Source organism: Sabethes cyaneus, chromosome 3, assembly GCF_943734655.1.
Source record: "Sabethes cyaneus chromosome 3, idSabCyanKW18_F2, whole genome shotgun sequence".
NCBI lineage: Eukaryota > Metazoa > Arthropoda > Insecta > Diptera > Culicidae > Sabethes > Sabethes cyaneus.
The window spans coordinates 206,603,510-206,625,912 of record NC_071355.1 but is presented as its reverse complement, the minus strand read 5'-3'; the positions used below and the strand labels follow the sequence as shown (position 1 = coordinate 206,625,912).

General features: G+C 41.0%; 1 protein-coding gene across 1 annotated transcript; it reads left to right on the top strand.

Annotated features, from left to right (window-relative positions):
• The first annotated feature begins 7,332 nt into the window (after nucleotides 1–7,332).
• LOC128740635 (uncharacterized) lies at nucleotides 7,333–12,453 on the top strand. The gene is made up of 3 exons (XM_053836198.1): nucleotides 7,333–9,748; nucleotides 12,163–12,297; nucleotides 12,371–12,453. The coding sequence occupies exons 1-3, from the start codon at nucleotides 7,333–7,335 to the stop codon at nucleotides 12,451–12,453; spliced, it is 2,634 nt and encodes an 877-aa protein (XP_053692173.1).
• Nucleotides 12,454–22,403: the final 9,950 nt, after the last annotated feature.

Here is a 22,403-nt window from a genome sequence, read left to right as displayed (position 1 = left end):
CGCTGAAGTAACTGTTTTGAGCTTCGGCAATAGGACACCATACGAACCGTTGCTTTTCAAGAGATGGCGCTTTTCTAGTGTTAGTAAAATCAAAATTTCTCACTTATTTATGTTTACCTACCTGAAAAACAATCACTAATTATTTTTTATTTGTGGTACAGTTACTCTGTTATACTTAATTCTCATGACTTCTGCCTAATTTTGATAAAAAAAAACAAATATTTCCTATACCTCTCCATAGCATCTTACTACCAGTCATCCGAGAGCCCTGAAAAGCTAAAGCCCTATAAAGATACATTTATAATGCTTTATGAAAAGCCTGGTCGAGAGTCAGGAGCTGATATGTTTGCGACATTTCAATTCGAAAAAATTAAATTTCGCAACATGAACGTAATAAATAAAAACAATGTTTACCAACTATTTATTGGTTCAGGTGTCAAACGTTATATTGCGATTAGCGATAAACACAAAAGAAACTGAGAATGTCAATGTTCTTATTTTTCGCGTATGTTATTCGATTGGCCTACCGATATTTACTTTGTCGTGAATTGGGTCCTAAAATTTGAAATAAAAATAATTTTTTTTTTTCGAGAGAACGATAAAGCTCCACGTTGTGACTTTCACTTTCACAGCTTTTCTTTTTTTAAACACACCGTACAATCAAAAATTGAAAAACAAAAAATAAACTGCAATTTCTACCATGACATTACAGATCAATCTTGACATTAAGGAAAGAATATGTTTCTGGCAACAAGGATAACTATTTTTCCACTGGCAACCCTGGTTTGACATTAACTTTGACAGCAGTGAAACAGTTGATCATCTTGACAGTTTGCCTTGTCTCGGTTGATTTTGCTCGTGAAAAAGTGTACTTTGCTGCTTATTTGTCACGATCCGACGGTAATGGCTAACGAAACTGCCAGTTGGCTGCTTTTTGCTAGCAATCGCTTGGTTTTACGCCTAGTAAAGCGATCAATCGCTTGGACCCGAGCGGCTCGCATTCGTTGCTTCCCATCTATTTCTAGCTTCACGTCACCGATTGCATTCCGCTGCCGCAGCAGCTGATTTGTTTCCACTGCAGTTGGTTGCTCCCGCTGATGTTTTGTCTCCGCTGCTACTGGTTATCTTCTGCTGCTGCTTATCCTCCGCTGCTGTTGCTTATTCATCGACACTTATTGTTGTAAGAAATAACGAGAAATGGAAACAGGATATGTAAAAGCTGACATAAACACTCTCCCTAAAGAGGATTTTTTCATGGACCAGCATTTCCTCTCAACTAATGATAAGTTTCGAAAGTTCCACAACTAGTTGATGAAAAGGTGGACAACATTGATATAAACAAGATGTCGAAGTTTTTATCCAGAAATCCTACATCGTATTGCTTCAAAAACTTTGTTTTTGTAAAGGATTTATGATAGACGCTTGTAATTTAAATGAAATAAAGACAAGACGTAAACAAAAAGGTTTTCGTGACATTTGAAGGCAAACTATGGTTTCTTTTTATAATGTGTGTTGTCTTGGCACAACCACGCAGCGCTCTATTGATAGTTGGTTGCTCTATATAAGGTTGCGTAGAAAATTTATTTTTGTATAAAATTTAAGAAAACAAAAATAAACGTTTTTTGACGAAAATAAGCCAAAAATATAAAATTTAATATCGAAATATGTGTTTTTAGCCCTAACCTCATCGATACAGTCTAAAAACGAAATAGGGCTTTAGGACCCAATTAAGAAAAGATTTAGAGGCACTTAAGACCATTAGGCAGCATAATTGCCTTAGTGCATGTTGCTTGTTCTCTATATCTATAACTGCCACTACCGCTACGCTCATTTTTTTCAACTGAAGCGCCATCTGTGAACAACGACTATAAACTTTGACATCTATTCACCTCTACTGTCAGACTGAATCTTGGTTCTTGCATCAAAGCTTTCTTGCAAAGATGGATAAAATTTGCTTCCAATGCTCTTAACCTATCACGAACCTAAACCTAGTAAAGTGTCATCTGTGTGATTGTGTCGCACACATGAATTGCTTTGGATGGGTGCGATCTAATTTGGATTTTGTCCATGGGTAGACGAATTTGCTGTGGTTCTGCACTGAATGCAAGAAATCGGTTGAAAACCTGAAGATGCAAAATTCACCTAACTCTGCTGTCGATGATTTAACAACGATCGCTGAATCAGTTAACAACTGTATGATTGAAATCAAAAATGAACTAGGCCAATTTGCTACTGTAATCGAATCAATTTCGGACAAACTTTTAATGAGTCTTGCTTCTGCGGTCGAAACAGCCATTCGTAGAATCAAGTGCCCTAGAATCATTTCGCCGAATGACACCCCCGTTAGGCGTACCGGATTTCCGAATTTGATTAGCGGAACAGGATCAATTGAAAATTTTCCAAAATTAGTTGATACCGTTCCGCAACCTGCTGCAAAATTTTGGCTTTACCTATCGCGTATCGCTCCTCATGTGTCTGAGACTGAGGATGAAATATCAGCCCTTGTGCAAAAATGTGTGCTTAGTGTCGTCGTCCCGCCAGTAAACACAATCAGGTATCAGCATCTATGGCTCGAGCAGCACGTTCCTCACAATCATGTGGATGATTTGTGCCTTGCCCATCTTGCCCGTGTCATCATTTACCTGATGAGGACGAGAGGAAAACAGGAGGAATAGGAAGGGGTGGATGAGGAATTTGGACACACACAAACACATACATACCGAGAGATTTTTGTACCCCCGATGGGATACTGCAAGCAATCCTTGGTAGTTAACTTATCAATAGTACACCCCCTGGGGGGTATACTCATGATAAATAAGAGCGTATAGCTCAATACCGCTTTCGGTAAGAAACATCAAAATGTCTCGTAATTTTAGTTTCCTAAAGTCCGATTCATTTAAGACGTAGGATCCAAAGATCCTATGACGCAATTGTGCTACTGCAGGACAATTGTACCGTAGTCGGATTCACATAAATTACAATAAAACGATTCAGCTCGCTGAATCGTAGCCATATGATAATTTAGCCTGCAGTGACCAGTCAGTGATCTGACAATAATGCTGCAATTTACCTTTGAGTGTTACAAAAGAAATTTCGCAACCTTATCACAAGGCATAACAATGAAGCTTTTCGTTTGACGACAAGTTTCAAGATTTTCCCAATAACGTTCATGTTGAGATGAAAACCAAGATCGAATCTTTTGTTTTATCTAACATGCCGCAATTGGTCAGCAGGTTCCGGTCCGAAAACCGACTTTTCTGCTCCAGATCTAGCTAGTTCATCAGCCCATTCATTTCCGGTTATACCAGAATGGCCAGGAACTCAAACCAGATGAACGGCATTTAGAATGCTTAGTTCTTCTAATTGGGTGTGGCAAGCGATGACTGTTTTAGATTTAGAATTAGCCGCACAAAGGGCTTTTATAGTGGCTTGACTATCAGAACAGAAGTAGACAATCTTGCCTATCAGTTCTTTTTGAAGTGCAAACTGAGCTCCGCACAGAATTGCAAAGATTTCAGCTTGAAAAACGGTGAAGTAACTACCCAACGAATAGGATTCCTCCAATTGGGTCCTAAAGCCCTATGTCGTTTTTAGCTTGAATCGATGAGGTTAGGGTTAGAAACACATATTTTGATATTCAATTTTATATTTTTAGGCTATTGCCGTTAAAAACCTTTTTCTTAATTTTGTGAAATTTTGAACAAAAAATAAACATTTGGACAACCTTATATAGACAAACTATAGTTGTGCATGGTTGTGTCAAGCGGTGTCTAGACAACACAAATTATAAAAAGAAACCATAGTATGTCTTGAAATGTCACGGAAAACTTTTTGTTTACCTTCACGCTTATGTGATAGTGTGTCAAAAAGTCAAAAGTTGCAAAGTCAGGAAATGGATTGGCAATCGCGACCTAAAACATTTTCTGAGTTTACAGCTCATTTTCCGGTTCCGGTCATCTCAGTTTAATTAAGGCCTTTGTCAAAATCAGCAATAAGCGTAGTGACTGCACTTAGTCACAGCGTGGATGGCTTCAGTTTTCGGATGCAACACCCGCCATCGAGATGCGACCGTGTTTGGTTAGAAACGCACAGAAATTTTTGGTCTGCCGTTCGCCCTACTGCTGATTCACATCGGAGTAGCAGAACATACCAATCTGATTGATAATACGGTGCCAGTTTCGGTTGGCGTTTTTTTTTTTCATACTGTTCTGCGGGGTCGATTGTACCGAGATTATACTGTTGGCCATCAGTTTGACATCGTTTAGTCATTCTTAGCGCAAACTAGATTTGGACAAAGTCTAGCACCGTGAATCGATGGATTGGAATACATTGCCCGAATCAAAACTTTTATCCGATAACTAGTACAAATTTGATGTTCCACTTCCTCACGACCAGCAAAACGCAGACAAAGCACAAGAGACAACTGCGAAGCTGTAACTGTCAAAACGATCAGCTGCTCTAATGTCAAACCAGAGTTGCCAGTGAGAAAAAGTTATCATTGTTGCCAGAAACGTGTTATTTTCGTTATGTCAAGGAAGATCTCTAATGTCAAGGGAGAATAAATTACAATATTTTTGTTTTTTAATTTTTTAGTGCTCTGCATCTTTTTAAAAAAGAAAAAACTATACTCTGGTAGTCATAATGGGAAGCTTTATCGTTCCTTCTAAAAAAATCATCTTTTTATCACAAATTTTAGGACCCAATTCCAGCTCACGGCAGTAAACACCAGCACCCGCGCGACCTTCGTACAAGGAACCATCGGTATAACAGACCACATAGTCGGAAATTTTCCTTTCCATGTAGCCTGACATCCACTCTAGAGATGGTCGGGTATGAAAATTTGAATACCCGAACCCGACCCGTACCCGATCAAGAATAAAATTAAAAACCCGTACCCGACCCGAACCCGCAAGTTTATTATTTCTGATACCCGAACCCGACCGCAACCCGACGGGTACGGGACGGGCCCGGGTACCCGACCATCTTTAATGTTAAATGTGGTCAATAGAGATACCCGACCCGACCCGTACCCGGTTTCAAAAACAAAAATTAAGAACCCGTACCCGACCCGAACCCGCAAATTATTTTTTTTTGATACCCGAACCCGGCGGGTACGGGTACGGGTACGGGTTTCGGGCAAATTTTCCGCTACCCGACCATCTCTAATCCACTCCTCTGCACTAATTACGTAAGGCCGTGCACTAATTACGTAAGGCTTAATGGGGGGAGGGGGTGTTCCGCTAAATCTTACAAAATCTTATTTGGGGGGGATGGGGGTTTAATCATTTCTTACGTAAGATTTTCTCACACAAAAAAATTATGAACAATTCACATTTTTAATAGCAAGTGTCGAAATCCTTCATACTGCAAGGAAAGGCGTAGCAACCTGCTGAGTATTTTAGCCTTGCCCACTCAGGGAAACAGTAGTTGGGCTACTTATTCTTGAGCCATCTAATGTCATCGGTTTATGCTATCCAGCTTTCCACAAGCAATGAGGGTGGCTGGTGGGTACAACTTTCTGAAGGGCACAGCTCGGTTTTGACATTCAAGCGGTTACTGCGGTTATTATGGAAACCACTACGGTTGTTTGCTGGTTGAGTGGAAAAATGTAAATAAAGTAATTTAGTTATACGGAAGCGCAGTTTTGTAACTATTCTTTGCTGAAATATTGTCACATTGACCCAATGCAAAGACTATTTCACAAAATGATAGCTGAGAAAGCACAAAAATTCGATTCTCTTCAACTAAATTCCTCTTCGGCTGGTCTGCGAAAACTAAACAATGTTTACCAATCCGCAAACAACTGTAGTGGCTTCCATAGTAACCGCAGTAACCGCTCCTGCATTGAATGTCCAAACCGAGCTGTGCCCTTCAGAAAGTTGTAGCCATCAGCCGCCATAATAGCTCGTGGAAAGCTGGATTATTCCAACATATTTCGTTGCAATTGCTAGTCCCAATCCCGCAAGGCAGCCACAAAATCCCTTATGATATCACGAGAAACATTTTTATTTAAAAGTAATTTATTCGACTAATGTATAGCTGTACCAATGGAACTAGTGCTAAGCTACTATACAGCAAAAATGTTTCTTGGGATGTATTGTTCTTCTGTTCCTAAAGATCTTGAATGCCGCATGTGACCAGAGTGGGGTCAGTATTTTGCTTCAAAGGAAACCGCGGGTGATCATTACAGATCTGTACATTATACGCAACGGAGTGCCAATTCCAACATAAGACCATGTCGCGTGTCATCTAGAAGAGGCAAAGAAGTTTTTTGTACGCTACTTGACGAGGACACGTGTTTAGATGATTTAGAGTGGATCAATGCGAATTAAGTGTACTCTAGTGAGTTTCTGAGCATACACCAACATTTATTGACAACCTCAATGCTGAAATGCGTTCTGTTCGTGAGTGGGCCATAAAGGGATTTACAACAGATAATGGATATTGTTTTTTTATTAATTTTTTTGAACTTTGGTTTTTATAAACTTGTTTAAACTTTGTTGACTGTTTCAATATTCTTTCAATGTCTAACTTTTTAAATAAAACTTGAGTTTTGATGTTTTAAAAAATCTTACTAAGATTATTTTATGGGGGGAGGGGGGGTTGGCCAAAATCTTACAAAATCTTATATAGGGGGGAGGGGGAGTTCAAAAATGAGGAAAAAACCCATACGTAATTATTGCACGGCCCCCTAGGAGGAAAGCCACTTGAGAAAGTCCTATACGGGAAAGTACGCATGAGCGTTACATCGCTAGGAGCAAGGGCAAACTTATCCTCAGCAACAATTTGCGACCACAATCGAGTATGACCAGTGGAACCGTCCACAGACTGTCAAAGGTCAATCGCGTGTAGTCGATAAGCACATATTAGTGCCTCTTGCTTCAGGTGGAAGTGTAGAGGTTTAATATTGAAAATAGCTTCTAGGGCGGCAGTAAGAGTTGTAGTAAATGCACCAGACATTGCCATTAAACACATCCTTTGAAGATGCTTTAGCTTTGACTGGACAGTCACAACTTCCCCTCTCTGCAACCATACAAGACAACCATACGCCAGTATTGGTCTGACAACGACCGTGTATAACCAGTGTATGTATTTGGGTTTAACACAGTACACAGGTTTCTGACAGTAGAGGTGAATAGATGTCAAAGTTTATAGTCGTTGTTCACAGATGGCGCTTCAGTTGAAAAAAATGAGCGTAGCGGTAGTGGCAGTTATAGATATAGAGAACAAGCAACATGCACTAAGGCAATTATGCTGCCTAATGGTCTTAAGTGCCTCTAAATCTTTTCTTAATTGGGTCCTAAAGCCCTATTTCGTTTTTAGACTGTATCGATGAGGTTAGGGCTAAAAACACATTTGGGTTTAGATACTGCACACCCATTGAATCAGTCTCGACGATTCCAGTACTGCTCAGAACAACAAGGCTGCACATCTCTAATCCCCAAATTTGATGCTGAATCGGGCGAGTCTCCTTCCTCACCGCTTGATGTCGATGGGATCATCGCTGAGTCAGTCGTTTCACTTCGTCCAAACTTAATGGATCCAATTCGAACCGCAGCAACGTTACCCCTTGCACTTGACAATTCTTCGGTGGAGCACCGCTTTGTTTGTTCAGGTAAATTGCAAAATAGTATATGTTTAGCCGAAGCTACGCAAGGTGCTGCACCCCCATTGAATGAATATCGACGATTCCAGAATCGCACATCAAATATCACAACTACGCCAGCTTTGCTCTCGTCTTCGGCAGACCCTGCTTGTTCCCGACTTCTTCAAAGCACTACAATCGGCTTCTATTATCAAAACACTAGAGGGCTGCGAACCAAAGTGGAAGATTTTTATGTTGCTGCATCTGATGCTGAGTATGACGTTATCGTTCTAACGGAAACCTGGCTGAATAGTGAGATTCAATCAGCTCAGCTTTTCGGTCAGGAGTACACTGTTTTTCGTAAAGATCGTGACCCCATACGGTCTGGAAAATTAAGAGGTGGCGGGGTTTTGATTGCGGTCCGTAATCGGCTAATTTTTTCTCGCTCTACAGTTCGAGTTGATGAAGATATCGAGCAGTTGTGGATAAACATAGATGGGAATGGAAGAACAATACATGTTGGTGTAGCATACGTCCCGCCTGATCTCGCAGTTGAAGTAGACGTAATTAGAAGGCTTATTAACTCAGTTGACGCTGTTGTAAACTCCTCTGGAATGACTGATATGCACTTGTTGTTTGGTGACTTTAATCAGCCCGGTTTAACATGGTCCGACTCGGGTGCCGCCAACATAGTGTTCCCAGATCCGCTTAAATCAACGTTCTCAACGTCCAGCGTAGTCCTCCTAGACGGACTTTCTGTACTGAATTTCAAGCAACTGAATGCGGTTAAAAATGTGAATGGTAGAACACTGGATCTTCTTTTCGTAGATGAAGATGCTGCACCGTGTTGTGAACTTTCGGAATCCGTTGAGCCCTTAACCCGCATCGACCCGCAGCATCCTCCTCTCTATGCTGCTCTCTCGTGTGTCGCTCCGGTTCATTTCGAGGATTTAGACGACGACAGAGAATTCGATTTTAAACGTGCTGATTTCGAATCTCTTAACGAAGCCATCTCAGCTGTTGATTGGTCTCCATTGTATGCAGCGGCGAATGTCAATGATTCTGTGGAACTTTTGATATCAATTCTTACCCAACTGTTTCGAATTTACGTTCCGCCTCCCCGACCACGACGGAAGCCACCCTGGTCAAACGGTACACTGAGAAAATTAAAACGCGAAAGAGCCGTCGCGCTCCGGAGATATTCTAGAAATCGAAATGCCTTTGCTCAACGTGTGTTCGCGACAGCGAGCACTAGATATAAAAGTTATAACCGTGCACTGTATGCTAGGTATGTTCGGCGTACACAAACAAATCTCAAAAATAACCCAAAACTTTTCTGGGCATTCGTTAACGACAAACGCAAGGAAAGTGGTCTCCCGTCCACTATGTTTCTTGGTGAAGAGCATGCAGATTCAGTCGACAGCATATGCAATTTGTTTGCAAAGCACTTTTCGAGCGTGTTTGACGGAGAATTCATCAGCAATCAACAAGTTGAGAGCGCTTTGCAAAATACGCCCTTTGATGTGCTGGACTTCCACGTGGGTCAGTTCTCCAACATGGATATTGAAGCTGCTATCAGAGGAATTAAACCGTCCGCTGCTGCAGGGCCTGATGGAATCCCTACGCTTGTTTTGAGAAGATGTGCGGAAGCTCTCTGCGAACCATTGCGTTTCATCTGCAACCGTTCAGTAAGCCAATCTACATTTCCGGACCGTTGGAAGAGCTCGATCATGTTTCCAGTGTTTAAGAAGGGAGAAAAGCGGAATATCTCTAATTACCGTGGCATAACATCACTAAGCGCAGGATCCAAGCTGTTAGAAACGCTAATCAGTAAGCAGCTTATACAAGCCGTTAAATCGTATATTTCAACCGATCAGCACGGCTTCTTTCCTGCAAGATCTATTTCCACAAACTTAGTACAATTCACGTCACATTGTATGGTGAGTATGGACGAAGGTATCCAGGTTGATACCGTCTACACGGATCTGAAATCAGCGTTTGACAGAGTCAATCATAAGATTTTAGTCGCCAAAATCGACCGGTTAGGTGCTCCAGCTAGCTTTGTGCAGTGGGTAACATCATATCTTGCCAATCGACGAATGCGTGTGAAACTGGGATCCCACGAATCGAATGATTTTGGAAGTGATTCTGGTGTACCACAGGGTAGTAACCTTGGACCGCTACTTTTCTCTATATTCATCAACGATGTTTGTTTCGCTATACCCACTGGATGCAGGATGTTTTACGCTGATGACCTGAAAATTTACTTAAGGGTGAAGTCTATTGAGGATTGCAAGCAGCTACAATGGATGATAGACTTGTTTGTAGATTGGTGTTCTGCGAATCGCATGGAAATCAGCGTGAAAAAATGTGCAATTATCTCTTACTCTCGTAAAAAGAATCCACTGCACTGGCAGTACAGGATTGGGAATGAGTTGATCGATAGAGTCTCAACCTTCAAGGACCTCGGAATACTGCTCGACACACAACTTTCGTTTAGAGACCACTACTCTTATATTGTAACAAAGGCTAATCGGAACCTTGGATTTATCTTCAGGATCTCTAAGGAATTTAACGATCCGTACTGTCTGAGGTCACTGTACTTCTCGCTTGTGCGGTCAATACTCGAAACGGCAGCCGTGGTGTGGAGTCCATATCATGATATCTGGATCAAACGGATCGAAGCTGTTCAGAAAAAATTTATTCGCTACGCTTTGAGGTTTTTGCCTTGGAATAGTCCCAACGACCTGCCACCTTACGAAAGTCGATGTGCTCTGCTTGGCATGAATACTTTGGAGAAAAGGCGCGACATTGCAAGAGCTGTGTTCATTGGAAAACTATTGAAAGGCGACATAGATGCTCCTGAAATTTTGAGGCAGATTAATGTGAACGCTGTTCCCCGAAACTTCCGGCTCCGGCAATTTCTCAGGCTAGACTTTCATCGAACCGCGTACGCGCAGAACGAACCCATTAGAGGAATGTGTGTAGTTTTTAATTTTGTGTTTGGCCAATTTGACTTTAATGTTGATATCAATGTATTCAGAAACCGATTGTACTTGTTTCAATTTTGACGATTTAAATAGTTGTAAGTTAATTTATGTAGACCTATGTGTTCGATGAATTATAATATATAATAATAATAATAATAATAATAACAGTTTAAGTCACCAAGAGTTGCCAATTGCTCGTCTACATTGCCCAAAGGCCATGTACGCTTTTGACGTAGGACTACGTCTTTCAGGAAGGTAGCTGGTATAGGGGATAATTCCAAAAAATCTTTCTCGAAAAATGATCAGGTTTTGAACGCTAATAGCTTAGTGGTTTCCCGACCGATTTTCAATATTCTTACACCAATCGATTGGAAAATCTTCTAAGAATTGGCCCAAATGAATAAAAGTATGAATTCTTGATAATGAACTATTGAAAAATTGAAAGTAATTATCCTATGTTTTACCAGAATTCTCGCTTCGTGATTGGTTGTTGGAAATGACGTCATCAATGTGGAAATGCGTTTTTACGCTTCGGCTTATAATTCAGTCAATTTTCAATGGATTTTCAAGATATTTACACCAATTGATCGGAAAATCGATTGAAAATATAGAAAATAATTGATTTTCAATGCGTGTCATTGAAAAATTGAATTATTTTCATATTTTTGCCTTCCCTCGTCAGTGCTTCCCTAGCACAGATGACAGAAATATATACGAAATGAGCTATGGGTTAAGCTCCCTTATGGTTGTGGTTAATTTACGCCCTGTAGAATCCGATAGAAAATTCTAGAGCTACAACTATTGCTGCTTTCCCGGATAAGGAAACGAAGACATCTAAATTCACCAAGCAAGACGCCAACACACCGAAGAATCCATCGACTCATCCGCCAGTGAACGATATGGTTTTGGCTGCTATGCCTTCTACTGCGCATCGTCATTCGGCCAGCGGCTTTCATTGGCAGCACATCTGCAAGCAGCTAGCTTGCGACACATCGGATCGGACAGGCAGTTTTCGAGTCACATCCGTGGCATAATTTTAAAGGTTGTCTTTGTTTATTTGTTTATTTGAAATTAATTCATCTGACAATGATGGTGTCTTGAATAAATATGAATGAATGAATAAAACTACACTTAAAGAAACTGACTAAAGAACTGACATAGGAACTCATATTCCATTCGTCGAAACCAAGTGCGCATGAATCTCGATGAAACCTTCTGAATCTTTTGCTCGAAAACTTGCGGAGTATCAGTCGATGAACGCGACTGAAAATAATGATTGTAAGCAAACGGCAACAAATATCCTCGTATCATCACGAAATCGATCCGTGCTGCCTAACGAAAACACCAGGCAATCAAATTTGTATCGTACAGTTCATAAAATCGCCTAAATGTTGAACTCGAAAAAATATTGTTCGAACTTTTCCTAGCAACTTTGAACAGAGTCACGCACAACAATCATCGTTGAGCAAATCAGGTTTAATGATGACAGGAGGCCGTGAGTGACTGAGCTCCAGTGTCTTTTCTTTAGTCAGTTTCTTTAACTACACTAAACTAACAATGACTTAATTCTACTTTTGAAACGCTCAGTCGGTTCGTCAAATTCCAAATGCTCTTCAACGGTCGTGAATGCACGGATGCATGCTGAGACTGGTTCGTGGTATCCAAACACCGTTCGATGGAAAATTGGTTGTAATAACGTCGTATTCCGAAGAGATCTACCTGGTATGCAAAAAATCAACATTGAGAGCAATTCTGGTGCATCAATTTCACTATTAATCAATTTCGCAATAAACAGTGACTGCTGAAGTTTCCGTCGTCGTTCTAGAGTATCTAAGCCCAATAGCCGGCATCTATCAGGATACAATGGCAAATTATTAGGATCTCGCCAAGGCAAATTTTTTGACGTAGGACTACGTCTTACGGCAAGTTTTGAGATAGGGTGTCATTCCAAAAAATCAAAAAATGCGAGCGTCACGAAACATGAAAGGTTTTGAGCGCTAATAGCTCAGCGGTTTTCCGATCGATTTTCAATATTCTTACACCAATCGATCGGAAAATCTTCTAAGAATTGACCCAAATGAAGAAAAGTATGGATTCTTGATGTTGAACTATTGAAAAATTGAAAATAATGAACCTATGTTTTACCAGAATTCTCGCTTCGTGATTGGTTGGAAGATTCTTTACGATGATCTAAACCTATATCAATTTGATATCTGTGCTTGGGAAGTAAGCCAAAACAAGTGACAAAGCTTCCGCATTCCAACAAGATTTCTTAACACCGCGCTTCAACCTAGACCATTTTGATGTCCTTGCTTGGGAAGTACGCCAGAGAGAGTGACAAAGCCCCCTCGTGCCAACAGATTTCTTACGAACGCGATTAAACCTATTCCAATCTGATGTCTGTGTTAGGGGAGTGTGCCAGAAAAAATGACACAAGTTCGTTGTCACAACAGATCGCAAATTCTTTACTGCGTGACGATTAAACCTCGGCGAATTTCATATCTGTGTTGGAAAAACGTGCTACAGCTGTAGTGTTCGGTTATAATACGGCTCTGTATGAATACGCATGCTTGCCGTTTCATTAGAAGTGTAGTGATAAGATGTGCTGTTGATGGGATTGAATTGGTAAAATCCTTTCAACGTGGGAAACCATGGATAATAAAAACAATCTTTAATTTCAGTAAGGTAGCAGCAAAGTAATAGTTTGTGTTCTTGATTTTGTTAAATTGTTTTCAAATGCACAATCTTTTGAGAATTGAACGTATGCAATGTTACTACTTTGATAAATGTTACATACAACGCATGTAGCATGTACATATGTTGCATATAGCATGTATACATGAAGGATCGAATGATTACAAGCATGAATACATGCTACTATCACTACAAAGAGACTTATGTAGTCCTGCGTCACCTATATATGCGGTCGTGTCTTGTACACAACCCCTCTGATTTTTAGCGCTAAACGAATAAACCGTTTCTGAACACGTTCAATCCTTAAATACCATGTAACTTGGTAAGGATAGATAGACTTGTTTGACCACCGGTACTAATTTTGGTTTTAGTGATGGCGTTTTGGTCATCGGATTACTACACGCTCAACCTCGGCTACTCAAAATTGAGTAAAGAACTACTCAGTTTCGGAAAAACCGTGGGTACGCAAAAATGAGTAAAGGTGCTGTCACTCAAAAATGAGTAGCCATACATTTTCTCCAAAATGAGTAGTTTTTTCTCAGTTTTTTTTACTTGGATAAACTACTCATTTTTGAGTAACCGGGCATTTTGTTAAAACAGAGTAGTTTCTACTCAGTTTAATTAACTAGATTAATGAGTGGAAACTACTCATTTTATTGAGAGGAATGGTTAGAAACTACTCATTTCGAATATGATTTTATGATTGTGAATTTTATGATGTATTCTTCTGAATATTTATTTGTAATTAATAAAAAAAAACAATTGTAACGACGTATAATGATACGAGAAACCCTTATCAGACCGGTATTTTGTTATGGACTTGAAACTGTGACGCTGCTTACCAAGGGCCTAAGCACCCTTGCCGTGTTCGAGCGAAATGTGCTGCGGACAATATTCGGCGAAGCACAAACTGAAAACGAGTGGGGGAAAGAGTGGGGGAGGCGTATGAATCATGATGTGCTTCAGACACTGCTTGAAGAGGTTCCCATCGTACATCTCGCGAAAGTCGGTAGGCTGCGGTGGGCAGGACACGTCGTAAAGATGCCGGACGACAGTGCGACAAAAACAGTTCTCTTCAACAACCCCACCGGCATCGGGAAACAGGAAGGCTCGAGGTGCGAGATGGTTCGACCAGGTCGAAAGTGATTTGCGATTTTTGAGACGTCTGGCAAATTGGTGACGAGTGGCCCAGGATCGAGTTGAATGGAGGCGACTGCTTGAAACAGCACGAGCTACCCCGGCTCTATGCTGCTGACAACGATGACGACGATGACTGGTGTTGTTACAACAAAATGTGACGATTTCACAAGGGTAAACTGTATTTGATGCAATTCTGCTGTATAAATTTGATCAAATTCGCCTCGATGATAAATACTATAATTATTGCAGCTTACTTCATCCAGTGCTAAATGTTTGAAGAGGGTATCTTTCAACTTGGGAAACGATCATTTTAGAACGACCATTTTTGCGAGCTTCCGTTGCTCCTCGGATGTTGAGTATCTATAAAAACATAAAATAAATGAACAAATAAATGATATAACATGTTAAATTTACTCTAATATTATTCTTTTCCATTCCGAAAATTCGAACTATATTGCTGATTGCAAGAAAAATTGTCCGAAGTGCACAATCCCTCATAAACGTTATATTGTACATTAAATCGTTTCGGTATCTTCGGTGCACTTTTGACGTAGGACTACGTCTTACGGAAAGGTTTGGGATAGGGTGTCATTTCAAAAAATCTTTCTCGAAAAGTGGTATGGTTTTGAACGCTAATAGTTCAGCGGTTTCCCGATCGATTTCCAATATTCTTACACCAATCGATCGGAAAATCTTCTAAGAATTAACCCAAATGAGGAAAAGTGTGGATTCTTGATGTTGAACTATTGAAAAATTGAAAATAATGAACCTATGTTTTACCAGAATTCTCGCTTCGTGATTACTTACTTATTTAGGTGGCTTGTCGTCCTAAGACAAACCCTATTGAACAAAGTTTCTCCATGTAACTCGGTTGAGGGCTATCGCTCTCCCATTCCTCGGACACCGAGTACTCTCCGCCAGATCTCGCTCCACCTGGTCTAACCATCTTCCTCGCTGCACTCCTGATCGTCTTGTTCCTACCGGATTTGAGGCGAGCACCATCTTTGCAGGGTAGTTGTCCGGCATTCTTGCAACATGCCCTGCCCGTCGTATCCGTCCAGCTTTAGTCGGTACATAACACCTTGTAGCGCTATGTTGAACAGCAGGCATGAAAGACCATCACCTTGACGAAGCCCTCTGTGTGATTCGAATGAACTTGACAATCCACCCGAAATCCGAACACAGCACTGTGTACCGTCAATCGTAGATTTAATCAGTTTGATGAGCTTCCTGGGGAAGCTGTTCTCGTCCATGATTTTCCATAGCTCTTTTCGGTCGATGGTATCATATGCGGCTTTGAAGTCAACGAACAGATGGTGCGTGGGAACTCGGTATTCACGGCCCTTTTGGAGGATTTGCCGCAGTGTAAATATTTGATCCGTTGCAGACCGACCTTCGACGAAGCCGGTTTATCAGTTCCCACAAATCTGTTCGCAATTGGTGATAGTCGGCGGAAAATGATTCAGGACAGCACTTTATAGGCGGCATTGAGAACAGTGATCGCTCGATAGTTCTCACAGTCCAACTTGTCGCTCTTTTTATAGATCGGGTTCTTTTTCCAGAGCGGTGGAGCGGCCAACGAGCTGGGAACGGGCTTTATAGTGTTGGGCAAAATGCAGGATCGCGTAATGGACTGGAAAGCGATCAACGGGAGGATGTGCGTATTAAGGATAAAAGGTTGTTTCTTCAACTACACCATCATAAACGCAAGGAGCGAAAAAACTCCAGTTGTTTCAAACAAAATGATGGCTGCTTTAAGCTTCAATAAAATATTTTTATAACAACCTGAAAATATTGTTTCAAAACGAAATTCTATTTGAATCAAGAAAATAACAATTTTGAATTAAAAGTAAAGTATTTTCAAATTTGAATTTAAAATTGATATAACAATAAATATTTTCATTTCAATCAAACATTCCAGTTTGAAACCACATGAAGTTCCTGTTTGTGCGTAAAACAACCATAAATATGGTTGAAACTACATTTTTATTCTCCGTGCGTACATTGCATTGTCCACACGAAGGTAGACCCGACAACGAGACGGAGGCGTTCTATGACAGCTGCTCACGATGGACATCAAGATCGTCTTCGGGGATATGAACGCCCAGGTCGGCAGGGAAGCAATGTATAGACCGGTGACCGGGCTCCATAGCCTGCACACCAACATGAACGATAACAGCCAGCGATGCATTAGCTTTGCAGCTTCCCGAGGCTTGGTGGTCAGAAGCACTTTCTTTCCCCACAGTCAGAAGCACTTTCTTTCCGCCACAAAGCCAGTTGGAGATCACTTGATCAACGAACTTCGAACCAAATCAACCATATTCTCATAGTGTGCTCTAACATCACCAACTTACGAGGTGCGTATATCGACTCGGACCACTACCTAGTAGCAGTACATGTGCGTTCAAAACTATCGACGGTTTATACCTTGCGACAAAGCCGCCCTCCTCGGTTATATATTCGGCAGTTAAACAACCCACCAGTTGCCGAAAACTACGCGCGTGTACTGAATGAAGCTCTGTCTTCCTCTGTGAAGCTAGATGCTTCGACCCTCGAAAACGGATGGAGTATGATTCGCTCGGCCGTCAACGAAGCCGCAAGCGCGGTGCTAGGAAGAGAAACCTCGAGTGCATGAAGTGATTGGCTTGACAGAGAATGCCAACATGCGATAGAGGGAGAAAAAGAGCTTGGAAAAACTATCTAAGCATATCCACGAGTGAGAATTTGGTCAAGTACCGACGAGCGCGGAATGAGTTGACCACGACCATGAGGAGGAAAAAGCGCCAGAAGGAGGACAGAGATCGTGAGGAGCTGGAACAACCATTCCGGGCTAATGAGACGTGCTGGCCTGGCAAAGGTGAACATGTGCATTCCATAACTTCTGTTCACCAACTCCTCTCCCTACCTCCACGTGGTGCCGGCTGGGGTTCGCAACCTCGGTTGTCGTACGCTAACAGGGAAGGGGTCACAGTGGCTCCCACCCACCTTAAGATGGCAGCCCCGTCAGTGGGATAAGGACCTTAGGTTTACAGCCTACTGTACCAGCAAACAAAAAGTTAATGAAAATGGAAGAAGAAATTTATCTGAATTATTGACAACGACCTTTAGCGTGAAAACACGGACAGGAATCGGTCGGAACATGGAATATACTGACCCTTGCCCAGCAGGGCAAGCTGGCTCATCTTGCAGGGAAGCTGGCCGCCTGAAGCTTGAAATCCTGGGGCTGAGCGAGGTCCGCTGGCCGGGTACTGGCGAACACAAGACATCATCCGGGAAAGTCTTGCTTTATTCTGGTATACGAGGTGAAATTGCTACTCGAGAAAGAGAAGGAGTCCTACTGAGCCCAAGGGCACATGCAGCCCTGATGCAGTGAGAATCGTTGAACAAAAGAATAATCGTTGCCAGATTTAGAACACGGGTTAGGAACCTTACAGCAATCCAGTGCTTTGCGCCAACAGATGATGCCGACCTGCAGGAGAAAGAGAGTTTCTACAGCCAGCTGAACAGTGTGGTTGAGAAAATCCCAAAAGGGGACATCCAATTCCACATGGGCGACTTCAATGCGAAGATTGGCTCAAACAATGCGGATCTTGAACGTGTAATGGGACGCCATGGCCTAGGCGGAACAAGAGAGCCTGGACTAACTCCCTAGCCGAACAAGGTGAAACCGACGCCGCCAATGGTGATATCCGTTTGTTGTACGATATTTCTTGCCGCCTTAGTGGTACCAGGATGAATACGACATCATTTGCTTATGCAGACAATGCACATAAGCACGGGTTGTTTGTACTAACCTAGCGTGTTTATTTTGTTTCACATTCCGTTTTCCCAACGATTATGACCGAAATCCGATCGAAGAATGAAATAGTCACTGCTTGCAAGTGCGAACTAAATCAAACCACCAAAACAATAACAAAGAGCAGGGCGGCCAATTCCTACAAGTTTTAACATATTTAGGGTTGCCAGTTGTTCAAATTAAAAACTAACCCCGTTAGTTTGCATGAGCAATTGTTCAAACGAACGGAGGTCCACTGTAGCAGTAGCAAGAGAATTCGTAGGGCAGTATCAGGCGGGCTTTATGGGGGCCCGTGCTACTACGGATCAAATTTTTACTCCCCGACAAATCCTGCAGAAACTTCGGGGAGAACGTCCAAATACGCAACTAAAAGTTTCTTATCGAACCGAGACGCTGTTCGAGAGCAAATATGACCACGGCTCGACCAATATGAAGTTAATGTTAGCCACTAAGTGCACTGGAGTGTTAAATTCGTACGATTATAAAAAATATTTTGAGCGGGTGATTTCAGAAAATTATGACCACAAAAGTTTGAATTCGTTCAATTATGTTCCTCTTCAGCTGATCGGCAAAACTAAACAATGTTTACATTTTTACACTCGAACAGCATGGATGTTTCCATAGTAACTTCATCAGAGCAAACCCGACGTACCTGCTATGAATGTATGTCAAAAGACTGTGCCCACTTGTGCCCAATACCCGCCAGTATCGCTCGTGGAAAGCTGGATAGAGGTCAGTAGACCTAGAAAAATAAATAAATCTAGACAGATTTCTGTTGAGGGCTGCATCCTCATCCTCGCAGTGGCCTGCGGCTGTCTCACTCTTAATCATCTAGTGTTACTAAAGGTAGTTTTTGGTGGTATTGTTATTGACTAATGTCTTATGGAGTCTTAAATTTCTCGAATTGGATTAGTTTCTGAGTTACGCAAAAAACCTGTTTTATTTGTATGAGAGCCCCCTCTTCCAGAAGGGGAGTGGTCTCAAACCACCATAGAAAAGTCTTGCCTCCAAATGTTCGCATATGCCAAATATGGTTCTATTTGCTTGATTAGTTCTTGAGTTATGTGGAAATTTGTGTTGCATTTGTATGGGAGCCCCCCTCTTAAAAGGGTAGGGGTCTTAATTCACCATAGAAAAAATTCTTGCCTCCAAAAACACTCACATGTAAAATTTGGTTCCATTTACTAGGTTAGTTCGCGATTTACGAGGAAATTTGTATTTTATTTGTACCCCTCTTAGAGGGAGAGGGGTCTCAATTCACCAATGAAATAATCATGTCTCGTTAAACCCTCACGTTCCAAACTTGGTTCCATTTACTTGATTAGTTCTCCAGATATGACGGAATTTGTATTAGGTCCCCTCCCCCCTCCTAAAGAGGGGAGTGGTCTCAATTCATCATACCAACAATTCTTGCCCGCAAAAACCCCCACATGTCAAAATTGATTCAATTTGCTTGATTAGTTCTCGAGATATGCGGAAATTTCTATTTCATTTGTATGGGAGCTCCCCCTCCTAAGGAATGGCCGGGGGGTCCTAATTCATCATAGAAAAAAAATTGCCTCCAAAAACCCTCACATGCCAAATTTGGTTGGAAGTATTTTTGCTTATAAAAGTTAAGTCACAGAGAACAGACATCCATTCAGGAACAAATTTTTCGCGAATTCTTGGATAAAATTTCAAATTAAAATCACCTAATATGCTAGCGACACCAGCACTATAGTTTCCCAACTAAATGATTCTTTTGATTTGCACACTGACAACCTTTGGCTCTTCTGGCGCTAGTATATATGGACTATATGCGTTATGCTAGCGCCAGAAGCTAGCTGTTGTGAGTTTAGTGTAGAATTTTATGCGCCTTTAGCGACACCATCACTATAGTTTCCCAACTAATTTGACATAAGTTTTATTCAAGTGGGGACCTTTCGCTTGGATGTCTGTTCTCTGTGGTTAAGTGACACTCCGGACCATTGGGGATGAACTTATGGCATTAACCACAGTTAGGCTACAATAGGCTTAAGCAGCTTATTTCCCTCTCTGAAAATAGAAAGAAACACTATCTACCTAACTACTAAAGATATGTTGACTGGACATGGATTATTTGCTTAGATGAATAACAATGATCATAATTATAAGGAATAATAAAATGTTGGTATAAATGCAAATAGATAGGAATAGGAAAAGCAAATAGATAACAGGTGAAGTTGAAAACGATCTCACCGGTATTTAATTCTTCGTCATTAATCTGCCGTCATCCGAGGCCGTGAATATGTCCTGCACAACATTATCACCAGCAGCTTCGTCGACAGGTTTCCCACCGTGATCTGTAGGTTGTCTGCAATATCGGATTCCATAAGAGAAGCTGATACAGCAGCCAATGACGAAAGCCTCTTCGATGCTAATTGGCCTAACGATTTTCATCCATAACTGGAAGGGCGTGATGAGGCTCCGTAACTAAGTACGACAGGTCGGAAAAAAAATCAGGATTCTGAGACTGTCGAGTGGCATCCGCTGTTGGCAATGGAAACAATTTGCACTTCAATAATTATTCCTTATTATTACGTGGAATACTTGATCAGTACCTTTTTCCGTATCGGCTACCGCTGGCACAGTCGTAAAAAATACACAATTGCACTCGACTTGCCTAAATTTTTCCATTTTTGCACAAAAAACATAAACACACGAAAAACCATAGCGAACCAGCTACAAATTTTTGCGAAAAAAAAAACTGATAGCGGAAAAATCAATTTTGAGTAGTTTTTGCACAGTGACAACATTCAATTCTACTCATTTTTTGACAGCTCCATACAACGGTTTAATAATGAGTAGTTTCAACTCAGACACTGAGTAGTCCTGTCTAAGCGTGTAGTAAACTAGACGTTCCGATGTATTTGACATCTTTTTCAAGGGGTTCTACAACATGAAAACATGCTTAACATTTAATTTTTACATACAGTCAACCAAAAAAGTATTCGGACAGCAGCGCATAAAATTTTCTTTTAGAAATTTTGCACAGTATTTTTGCAAAGAATGGTAACACATATTTTTTAAAACAATGTTTAACTAAAGCATATTTATATGCACAACAAAAATTCGGGGAAAAGCTTTCCGTTTTGAAGATAGGGTACATACAGTTTGAATTCCTCAAAAATGAAGCCAAAAAAGTATTCGGACAGTTAACTATTAGTTGAAACAAATGTCCTTTCTCGCTCAACTACTACCTTGTAGGACCATTTACATTCTTGATGACCTGTTTTAATCTGTTTGGGATAAAATTAACAATTTTTCAAATATCCCTCTGTGAATTGCTGACCATTTTTTTACAAGAGCTCGGTTTAAGTCATTGTGATAAGAAATCGAATGATTTCTCATTTAGAAATGAGATTATCTAAAAAGATGTTCAAAAGGGTTCAAATCTAGACTGAATGCTGATGTTTCGATAGCTCTAGGACAATTATATGGTGCCTACCGCTTACAATTATCGACAGTATGTTTAGATTCAACATCCCGGTACAATATGTATGTACCACACAATTACAATTTTGCTTTAATTTCACCTAAAATTATTCAGATAGTTGAGTTTACATTTAGTTCTATCCAAAAATATATATCTTTGGTGCCTCGGAGCTTTCCAAGCACTCCAACAGTCAGTTTCTTTAGTGTTTGTTATGTGACAAACTTCCAAAATCGGCAGTGCTGTTTGGCGACGATGTTGATCCACTACTCTGGTATCATCTAGTGCAAAACGGTGTTGGGTGTCTATGCAGTGCGCAAGTAAAGCAGTTTTTTCCCTCAGGTTACTTAGTTCGTGGGTGATAGTTGGATTACTTCGGCTAAAGAAACTGACTAAAGAAAAGACACTGGGGCTCAGTCACTCACGGCCTCCTGTCATCATTAAACCTGATTTGCTCAACGATGATTGTTGTGCGTGACTCTGTTCAAAGTTGCTAGGAAAAGTTCGAACAATATTTTTTCGAGTTCAACATTTAGGCGATTTTATGAACTGTACGATACAAATTTGATTGCCTGGTGTTTTTGTTAGGCAGCACGGATCGATTTCGTGATGATACGATGATATTTGTTGCCGGTCATTAGCAGTCATTAATTTCTCCCGCGTTGATCGACTGATACTTCGCAAGTTTTCGAGCAAAAGATTCAGAAGGTTTTATCGAGATTCATGCGCACTTGGTTTCGACGAAAC